Consider the following 11,422-nt stretch of genomic DNA (forward strand, 5'->3'; position numbering starts at 1 on the left):
GATACAGTAATAGCTGGTATGGATGTCGTTTTTTTGTATGTAAGCCAAGTAGATAGAAACACTTTCAACATGATCGTGGAAGAATTTCTTGCTAAATACAAGAACAATAGAAGTTGATGAAAGATAAAGTGAATGTTTATTTGAAGATGGCAAGTGTCTGAACTAAAACATTGAATATAAAAGTGCACAGTAAAACTGAGTTAATTTAACTCGAGTGTATGGGTCCATTTTTACACTGATTTAAATTGAAAACTTTTACTGTATGACCTGTTATCCTGTAAGATTTAGATGCTTTGACACGTGTAAGGCAATGCAACACGTAGCTGCACAGTGCACACACTGCTGATAAGGATTCAACATAACGTGGATATTTGACACTGCAATATACGTAGCTGCACATACTAAGAACTCAACGTGGATAATTGACAAGACTCACTGATAACCTGCACTGTACATTAAAGGCGATCAATCAATATTTGTGCTCAAATAATCACAATGACAAGATTTCAAAACATTTGATATACACGGCACAACAAGTGACATGGGTAGAAGCATTTCTATCCTTGCATGCCTGATTACTTAATGACAGAGAAATGTCAGGTATTAGTCAAGTGAGACAGATCCTGGGATTATTAATTGTACACTGTAGTTGATAGTGGATGGACTAGTTCCACGGCACATAGGAAAAGGCATTAATACCATACTATTACGAGCATCAGCCAGCCAGTAGTCTTTGTGCTACATAGTACACAATGGTTCAGTGCTTTAACCACAGTTGTTCCAACCCTTACATAATCTGTATCACAGTAGTAGTACAGATGACTAAACCAGCTTTGCCATGGCTAGGTGGTTGAACACGTGAGCATGGTCTTAAACCAAATGATTTTTTTTCTTTAATGGTATTATTCGCCCCAAAAATGATTATCTAGAGTATCTAATCGCCCTCATGCCAGTTAAAAGTAAACACAGATTCAGTTTCTATTTTTTACTTCATGCCCATTAACTGCCTCCATGAGTTTGCTTTAGTAGCTATTAGAGTACAGTATATTATCATCTAACTGAATAGCAAAGGCTTGTTTAAAAACAACCTAAACTGAACATAGGGTCATCCCGTAATTGGGATCTCTCCAATGGCCAGTGTTTCCCTGTCAAAACCTTGTGCAAGAAACTTAAGCTTGTACCTGCTCACTCAATAAGTCCCTCCTGAATGGAACAGTTAACAGACAAACTTGAGATGTTCGAAGCAGACTCGCGTCTATCCATAATTGGGGCTGTCTAGAAAGTCAGCATTAACATCAGCTTCTATGTCACTCCTATGTGACGAAAGTAACAAGTCATCAAGGAGAAAATGATGAGTTTTGCAGCTTTGAGATAAACCCAATTCTGGGATCAATCTAATAAACTGCCCCTAAGCCCTGATGATTTACAGTTAAAACTTTTAACAGTTACGGTATATTGTACTTAGCCATAAAAATTCCATAGGGCAACAAAAGATTGCTTAAAATTAGATTAAAAAAGCAAACTAAATCATGGGAGTGCCGTCCCATAACTTTCTTTAGTGCCCCTACTGAACATTCTTAAAGCTGTCATCGACAGAGGTCCATCTGTAATTGCATTTGTTAGGGAATGTCTTTCACCACTCTGCTAATGTGCTTTTATTTCTTAGCATTTTTAACACATCACTCATTGGTTTTGTTTTGGTCATTTCAGGTTAGATTGGAAGGAAATGACAGAGTTTCCTGCCCAACTGTGTTCAGTAGTCTTCTAGGTGATTATGATAAGATCTGCCTCGGCTGGCTCTTTGGTGTCTTCAACCTCTTCAGGTCTGGCCTCATGTCCTTCCTCCTCCCAAGGGGCTGAGCTAAGCCCAGCAGGGGCCGAGCGGGAGTGCGGTGTGAGGGTTCTGCCCAGGCCCTGGTATCTACCCTTGGGGGATGTCGGGTTAGATGTGGTCTCGGTGGCAACAGCATCTTGGGAGCCCGAGGAGAGCAGACCAGATCGTTCACCGTCATCCTCAGCCTCGCCAAAATAGGTCTTCTTTGGACGACCCATAACTGTTCTTCCTGTTTATGAAAAAAACAAAAAAAACATTGAATTGTCTTCCATTTACTTATGGACATATTGGAAAAGATAAATTTGTAAAATTCTTTGTAAATAAATTCAGTAGTACCAGTAGCTAGGCGCTACTCACCAACATTGCGGACTTGTTCAGTGATGTCTGCTCTGACATCAGAGACGTCCCACATGGCCATGAAGGAGTCGAAGCAGGAGCCCTCTTCAGCCTCCTGAATGTAAGGCTTGTAGGTGAAACTGTAGTGATGGGCAATGGCTGCTAGGAACATCTCCACACAGATGATAAAATCCTGGACGGAAAAAGACAAGTCTGTGTTTGATTTACATCAGGATTTCTTTGGTTAGAACAGACTTAAAGTGATTATTATTATTATAAAAAATAAGATGACACAAATTACTAGTTTGAGCAGACAGAGAAAATAAAGCATTTTTGCTTGTACCCTAAAAACAAAGCAACGAAAATGTAGACACAATAGAGTAGATTATAGTGCATTATATGATACAGTACAACAGAATATATTGTCACAGGAACTGGCTTACGAACAAAGGACAACAGAATATATTGTCATAAGAACCAGCTTAAAAACAAAACACAAAAGGTAAATCAATGAAAATGTTTATGTGTGTGTACGTAAGCTCACAATGTGACACGTATTTTCAAAATTCTTATGAAATTCTGAAAATAGGGATTAGTAATCGATTATCATCAATAGACAAAATGCAATAATCGATTAAATTGATTAGTTCGATTGCAACCCTGTTGCATACTGTCAGTGTCACTCAGTTCTTAGCAGACACTTTTCAGGTGTACCTGTAGGCCAGTAGCCACTTCCTCCACGCTTTCCCAGTCCCATGTGCGTTTGGGTGAGATCACACCCACCTTCACCAGGAAGGCAATGAACACGGCTTGCCTGAGACATATGAGAGAGAATTAAAGTTCACAAAATGGAAACAATCAATTTTGCTCACTGCAGCCAAAGCAGGAACTTATTAGTCAACGTCAGTGCAAATCAATGAACTGCATACTTGACTAACTAACTGCACACGCAAAGTGTGGAAAATAGGGCGTGTACAGGCCAAACTGCTTCCAATTATATCCACGGGTCATACAAATGTCAAACAACTGTGTTCTATTGTATGAATGAGATCAAATACATTAAAAAAACATAGAAAAAAAGAACCCAGAAATACAGAAACACAGAAATACAGATTTATAATAAATACAGAGACCTTTTTTAGTTTGAACAGACACTCACCAGAAGGACACAAACACCACCAGTTTGACACATAGGAACTTGCCCACTGGTCTGATGGGGCTGAGCTCCTCTCTCAGGGCCTTGTAGAACAAGACTAGACAATACATGGCAAACTGGGATTGGAGAACACAGAAAATATACATAAGATTGTTGCATTAATAATTTTTTTTGATAAGTAGTACAGTGTCCATACTTTTAGCCTGTCTTTTAAAGGAACACTTCACCCATTTTCAACCTCTTGTTCATATAATCGATCCTCACTAATTCTCATTATGAAACGGCACAATTTGCATCTCCTCAATCTGTGTCTCATTGGTGGTATATGGACAGCTCCGGAACCTGGATACCAATGACATCATCGATGGGGATTCCAAGCCGATACAAACTACAGTATTTCTCTTCCTGGAAAAATAACATGATGAAATAGAAGCCATTGCATAAACACAATAAATAATAATAAAGATTTAAATCTTTCGCTTGAAATGATTGAAACCTGCCTACCGCTGATGTCACTGGTAGGCAGGTGTCTGACGTGTCCACAGACCAGCGCTGAGACAAAAAGCGTAGACAGAAATGGTGCCATCTTATAACAAACATTAGTGAGGACCAATTACAGCAATATGGTTGAAAATGGGTGAAGTGGACTTTTAACCAATAGAAAAGGGCTTAACATACAAAACCGGACTGGAACTTCAATAAAACCACCTCAATACAAAATGCAATCAGAAGCATGTAGCACCATGTAATTACATACTAGGTTAGCATGCAGGATAACACAATGGTACTGTATGGGATTTTACTAGAGGCAGAAATACATTAAGATTATGTTGTAAATCCAGTGTCTTTATTACCAGCTGGGACATATTGTTGAAGATGACCAGGTAGGTCCAAGCATTTTTTGAGCTGAAGTTGCCTTCATCATATACCCCACATAGCTGACAGATCCTGCATGGTAGAGAGAAACCGAGAGGTCAAAGATAGGAATAGGAGGAGGTAATGTACCCAGTTGAATGATTCCACTTCTTTGGGATGTATGTTGGTAGACAGGCAGTTACCGTATGTAGGTTGGTGAAGTGCATTTAATAAACAGCATTAAAAAGGGGCATGAAACACTAGGCCAATTTTGTAGTTTGTTTTCATGTACAGTTTAAAAAACAGAAGGGTGAAAACATGGCAGGCTGACCTTATAGTACACCACCATGATGATTGTAGATAATTGAAGTTTAATAATAGGTGTGTTAGATTTACATGTGCCAATATGCAAGGAATTAGTGATGTGTCGTTCATGATCGATTCGTTCAAAAGAACGAGTTCATTGCCGTGAACGAGCTAGTTCACTTCCTGAAACTGTTACGTTCACGCTATCGTTCATGCCCCCCCATCCCCTCCCCCCTAAACAGGACGGGAGAGCGGGCTGTACACGCGACGTAATAATAACACTACGGCGATGGTGTTTTTCACTAGAAAATAGCACTACTGAACGAGAACGTGAACGAATCATTGTCGTGAACGTGAACGAAATCGTTTGTTCAATGAAATTATTTTTTCCCCCACCACTACAAGGAATGCTTGTATATTTAACCACATCATTGACCATCTGATGGACTGGATCTGCGCTATGCACGTGACCATGGGCATAACGGTCGGATCTGTGGCTCAAGACAACCGGATCTCCATACATGCCTATATATGGGCATATCAGGTTTGTTTATGGTTATGTCTGAGTCATAGTGACATGCCTATATATGGGCATATCGGGTTTGTTTATGGTTGTGTCTGAGTCATAGTGACATGCCTACAGTATATATGGGCGTATCGGGTTTGTTTAAGGTTATGTGGTGTCCCTCGTCGACCAACCCAAATGGAGAAGACTGGTGAATCTGATTGGCTCTACGCATGATGCCGCCCGTGGTGCCAAAGAGACCTTATAATGATGAATGTGCAAGCAGACAGTAATCAACAGTATTGTCAATGCTTGCACAATCGCACAGCTAAATTCAACACGTCTATAATTAATGTTATTAGCTGCAGCTGTGTTACTTACATCAAGGTGTATATGAGGTCAGTCTGCAGTGTTTTTACCCGTCAGCAGTTTTTAACCTGTACACTACAAGAACAGCCTAGGGTTTCATGCCCCTTTAAAGTGGCAATAAGTAAACTAGTAAACTAGTAAAGTACCTAAATAGATTTTTTTATACTATGCAGTCACATGAGCTACCAAGAAGAATCATTATCTTCTCGCAACCCTGTCATCAAGGCCATTTCAGGAACACACTTACAATGCAATAACTGTAGTGACTGGTCTTACAACAGTGTACTGCAACACTCCCAGCTTACATCTCAACAGCAGGACCCTGCAAGAAAAGAAAAGGAAATATATATTAGTGTATACTGCAGAGATTTTGTTTGGCAAACCCGATACTGAAGGATATGGATACATAACTATGAATTATTGCACTTGAATTATGTACACAAAAGGTCACTGTATAAACACTTCTTTATATTCTACAATCAATGGATTAGACATTGTACAGGTTTCTTGTTGACAAACATTTTACCTGTGGTAAAATCTCTGTTAAGAAACTCTATACTATTTATGTACAGTACTGTGGTCCACTACTTGCAGGAGTTAAACGATTCAAATAGCACAGCATTCTAAAATGCAGTGTAAACAAATGCTGTTGTGCTCGCGGCAAGTGCATATTTTCTTAAATGAGAACACACGGTTGGTCTCGTGAACTCCTCTGGTTCTAATCAGATACAGACACGCACGTTAACTGATTTCTGAGGTTGGCCAATTGGGGCTAATTTGAAGTCGATGAATGTCAGTGAAGGCCTCCTTTAACCAAACAGCTTTCAAATAAATATTCAAGAAACAGAGGGAACTGCACATTGTCGTTTACTTTGAGAAATCTCTCTTGCTTCTAATGTTTCAGTGCTCCGTCCAAGGCATACATACTTTTCTGTGAGATTACAGGATCGTTGCTGATGTATAAATAAAACTAAACTCGGCATCTGTATTAAAACAGACTAAATTCCCCTCTGGGTGATCAATAATGTTTTTTTCTAGTATTACTTAGCTTAAATGTCTATCACGTGATATCTAAGATTATCAAATTATTATAATTTTTGTTTTATTTTAGGGTTTGGCTGGTTTATAGGTAGGGTAAGTGATTTTCTTTTGTTAAAATAAGTGTTAAATAGCTCTATATTCTGATAGTATTCATTGCTATAGAGTGTTTGTTCAGTAAAAGGAGTCTCACATGTCTCTCCAGCTCCTTATTAAACAACAAATGCATTTTCGGTGCTCTCTCCTGATTGGCTTAAAAGTTGTCACCTACCTGAAAATGTATTTATATTCTGTTTACTAAAGAGCTGGAGAGACCCCTGTGACCGAACAAATGCTCTGTAGCAATGATTATCATAATATAGTACTTTAACCTTTTAACAAAAAAAAAGATTTAAAAAAAAATATCACTAACCCTACCTTTAACTAACACAGTATTTTAAAATTACAGTATCCATTTCAATACTGTCATAAATGTCCTCATGTGATGAAATCTAAACAGGGATACAGTGGATGTTGTCTTAAGTGGATGCTCATTCCAAGACTTGCTGATCTGAAAGTGAAAGTTGTTTCCCCTTTCATATGCTCTTTAGAGTACATACATACATACAGCATTGTAGTGGGGTGTGCATAGTAAATAGTGATAAGGGTATGACAACATTATTAGCGAGACTCAATGTAGTGTTTCCAAAGAAGGAAAAGGATTGTTCCTATAAGACATTCACATTTCAACTGCATTTCAGAGGAAGTTCTTCCAGTTTCCATGGCAAATCATTGCCTCTATACTGCTGATTGATTATCTGCTCTGCAGTCCCATGACAAAACATGCATTTATATAGAGAAGTCACAAGGCATGCTATGAGGATTTTACAATTTGTCTAGTCAACATGTCAAATGTACTTGTGAAATCATGGACTTCTAGTTAACAAAAAGAATAGATATTAAAGACATGTTGATAATCATAAAACATATAGCCACTCAAACACGATACACTTATGTTAACTGCAAGAAGACAATGGCTTTCAGTATCTTTGAGAGAGGAGAAATAAACTGCATGCACGGATCTAATATTCTCTTCCATGGAATCAGCGCCAAAATTTGTTTTGGAACAAAACGTCAGTTCTGTCGGTGAGAAAAGAATTGAACCGGGACACTATGCAGGTACTGTACATCTTTGTTAGATCATGAATTTGGTCATGTGGTTTGTCAATTGTGTGCTATAGCCTACATTTTGTGGAAGGAAATAGTTTTTCTTAGTCGCTTTGGTATATTTCTTAGATCAGAATTGAAATCTTAAAACTACATCTAGACACATTCTTTCAAACAAATTGTCTGCCGTTTCCCACATTATCAATTGCTCTTGTCATGTTGATCAAAATGTAATACCGGTAATTAGGCTCTACTGGTTCACTGTTGAATAGTCTTAACCCCCAAAATATTTAGGTATTATATAATTGCATAAGTCATAGCAGGCAAAATGGTTGAGCCAGTTTTCCCAATCTGTCAAGCATTTATTTGTCTATTAGACTTTTTTTTGGGAAATGTGTCCTGAATTTAAGACTTTGTGACTTCCACTACAGAAGGGGAATGTGAACTGTTAGATCAACCAGTTCTCTACAGGCATGCTAACAGCCCCGAGGTGAAAAAGGTGACATGTTTTTTTTTTCGGGTCAGCTGTCACACAATTGCTCTATTTGGATGCAAAACGGCTTTTGTAGCTGAAAAGCTACAAGTTTGCATGTCTGCTCTAACATAGCTGAGGTGCATCTCATCAAGGGATTACAATTGCATTAAGGAAGCTGTATGTACAGTTCTGCCTAAGGAGATTTTCCTATCTTTACATTTCAATTTTTTTAAATGTATTTTCCTTTGTACTATGCAGTGTTAGAACGTTAGGTAGAATAATCTTTTCTATATTGCAACAACATGAATCCTTTCCAATCTCTTGCAATCAATCTCCCATATACAGTAGAGTAAAGTATAACTTTGTACTGGTGAATTTGATGTATGCCTTACAGAAAAAGTGTAGCCTTGAGCATTTTCAAAAACTGTCATCAAAACCGTAGCCATAGTGTACATCAGAAAATACTTAATACACTGTTATATTGACAACATCTTGTTTATAAACAATGACTTGTCCTTCTGATGGCACTGACATGTTCATTGATATAAATATTTACTTTTGAGAGATGGACTAACTAAGGATTTTTAGCAAGTTATGGGCTTTTGCAGGTAATCCCTTGTGTGGTGCTGTTAATGAAATGTTTTGGGAAATGCACACTGTTTTGTAAATGTCAAGGATGATTTAATTAACGTACCTGAGAAAAACGGCAAGCCACAGTAGATGCAAACTGAAGAATACGTTTGTAAATAACTTATTTCTGTCAGCTCTGACATTTGCAAAGTTGCATGGTGAAGAAACTAAACTGACTCCCTCCAGGGGACTGCAACCTTTTTATTTTATTTCTATTTTATTATTTATTATTATATTATTATATTTGGGGACTGTTTGACAGTATGAAAAAAAATACACTTCCCAACACTATTAATGACCACCTTTGTTTTTTCATAATGTCATGGCACACATGACAACTTGATGTTTTTTGTTGGGCTTTCTATTGTCTCATCTTTGCATTTCTACCTGTCCTAGTGATGTGTATCTAAGCCATATCTAATAGTAGTAGTAGTAGTAGTAGTAATAGTAAATAGCAGTATTATATAGGTGCATCTCTACAGGAAACTCACTCTCCCATCGGCCAGGGTGGACAGCAGCAGAGAGGAGGCAGGTGTTTCTGCTGTTCCTGGACCTCCAGCATCAGGACCAGGCTGGGATACTGGTTGCCCAGATAATTCAACAGGAAGGTCATGAAGTTGTAGATGACATAGGCCTCATAGCACTCTCTGCACGTGTCCACATAGATTGCTATACTGGGGTACTTCAATGCAATCCACTATAAGACAAGGAGAGACAATGTTGTGCATTAAAAGCCAGTAACATTCAGAAGTCACAATCTTCAGTGCTCATCTGTTTAAGATAACTTGAGGTATTTTTCTCCCAATTTCTTTTTTTTTTACAAACAAAACGTGTACATGTGTATATGGGCGCAATCCAAAATAGTTTTCCCTGTACTACACACAACTTACACTGTCCAAGCTGTAGATTGGCACCATCCATAATATCCTAAAGACGAAGCAAAATACACCGTAAGTCTCACACATGCAACAACAACATAAGGCACACACTACTACTAAACCTATGACCATTGTACCTGATAATTGGCTTCTGGAGTTCAGGCTGAGTGTAATTCACCAGATGCTGCAAGATGCCCCATAGCGATATGGGTATAGTCATGAAGACAAATATCCCTGCGATGAACCATGCTTTGTTATGAGTGGTAACCTGAAAGGCATGACATAGAAATAGCATCAAATCGTTTTCACCTGAGCAGACAAGGCTGTGAGCACAATCACTTCATCGTGGACAAAATATTGCCAGAGCTGAGGAAGCTTGGAGGTATGTACCTGAGAAGTCTGGGGCTAGGCACCTCGATGTGAAATTCACTACTTGTTTTAAAGTAAAGAATAAAAGTGTGGTTTGGGAAATGGTCTGAAATAATGTAAAGAATACATGCTTTGAACATGTAGCCTGCATCAATAGTTCTCAACCTGTAGGTCCCCACATGATTTTGGGGGGGGGGGTCCCCAGATGACAGTAAAGTGACAATTTAAGGGCTTTTAGGACATTTTAGAAGCAAAATTGCCTTAAGAGGTGAAAATAGCTGTTGGCTATTTTCACAATATTTTTCTGTGGAACAGAGTCAAACTAAATGTAATGCCTACAATTCCAAGTGATTTTCAGGGTGGGGGGTCCCCAGTCCATGTGTGATTATTTTTGGGGGTTTCTGTAAGGTTGAGAGCCACTGGTCTACATCATTATCAGACCTAATGTACCCTTCAACTTATTGTTAATACCATAATGTCTGGCTATCCACAGGTTTTGTAGCAATTGTTGAAATATTAGGCCTTGAGTGTCAATATGTTTAGGCATGTCCAAAATAAATCATGTGTATCTGGGCACCTCAATCACATTGATGTGGTCAGACTTCTCAGGTGATTGATTGATTGCATACTTTATTAGCAGTTTGCAGAAAAAAAGTACAGTTCAATACATGGTCAGCTAAGAGGATTTAAAACCCAAGAAAGCCTTTGGCTTGTTTCCAAAGGGGTCCTTTGTACTCAATTCATAGAGATAGGTGCCCACTCTTCCCACCTAAGCATTGGAGTCCTTCCTCCTGGCCATATTTTTGTCTACGTTCATAATCATCAGTGATCACTTCAAGATCTTTGCTTCCCGACTAAAAAACAACAAGCCATCCACACAAGTTAAGTTAGCCAAGATTACCAAAACAACTAACCTCTGACTTCTGTAGCTCCCAAATGCATAGCGGTAGAACGACAAGCAATAACGAGATATACAACAAAATAACCAGTGGGCGAATCCATCTCCTCCAGTTTCCACAGGTACACGGCATCTTATGATATGGAAGCCTTCACAGCTGGCCACAGGACAGTGACCACTGCAATTATTCTAACAATAACAATTTGGACTTGCCAACACTTGATACATTCGCCCGACAACAACCGCTGTGTGATGTAAAAGAAAAAGCCCTTTGGGTCAAAACAGTACTAACTATAACGTTAGCCGACAAGCCAACGCTAAGTTTCATTCATAGAAAGTTGTTGAATTATTATTAGATTGTATTCCTGGCTATTTTAGCACAGCTCGACACTGAGGCTAACGTTAGCTCGTCAGCTGACTCGTCGCGTAAACAACCCCCATGACTCCACCATGCTTCTTCAAACACGGGAAGAAGGTCCACAGCCTTGCTTTTAAGAACAGCTGTATTCGAATAAGGAAATATGACTACAATGAAATATCAATTGGGTAAATGTAGGTACGTAGCTGTTTTCTACCCGTTCTAATAACGCAGCTGAAAGTTTTTAACTGTTGATTCCGTGTTGTTGA

At 38.7% G+C, this 11,422-nt stretch overlaps 1 protein-coding gene across 1 annotated transcript; it reads right to left on the reverse strand.

Annotated features, from left to right (window-relative positions):
- Window positions 1-117: 117 nt before the first annotated feature.
- Window positions 118-11,422, reverse strand: tmem184c (transmembrane protein 184C). Its single transcript, XM_080412624.1, has 10 exons — window positions 10,812-11,422; window positions 9,666-9,796; window positions 9,541-9,577; window positions 9,142-9,347; window positions 5,609-5,683; window positions 4,181-4,274; window positions 3,330-3,442; window positions 2,885-2,984; window positions 2,192-2,363; window positions 118-2,063 (listed from the first exon to the last, which is right to left on the reverse strand). Exons 1-10 carry the CDS (start codon window positions 10,926-10,928, stop codon window positions 1,765-1,767), a joined length of 1,344 nt encoding a protein of 447 aa, XP_080268750.1. The 5' UTR covers window positions 10,929-11,422; the 3' UTR covers window positions 118-1,764.

This window comes from Gymnoscopelus braueri (assembly GCF_963280865.1).
Source record: "Gymnoscopelus braueri genome assembly, chromosome: 2".
Taxonomy (NCBI): Eukaryota; Metazoa; Chordata; class Actinopteri; order Myctophiformes; family Myctophidae; genus Gymnoscopelus; species Gymnoscopelus braueri.

Bases quoted from the DNA above. Each gene is read 5' to 3' on its own strand.
- tmem184c (XM_080412624.1), bottom strand. From the start codon at position 10,928: ATGCCGTGTACCTGTGGAAACTGGAGGAGATGGATTCGCCCACTGGTT. The intron at 9,578-9,665 runs GTACAATGGTCA...CTTCGTCTTTAG, and splicing joins CTCCAGAAGCCAATTATCAG to GATATTATGGATGGTGCCAA. The intron at 9,348-9,540 runs GTAAGTTGTGTG...CTTGTCTTATAG, and splicing joins CAATCTACAGCTTGGACAGT to TGGATTGCATTGAAGTACCC.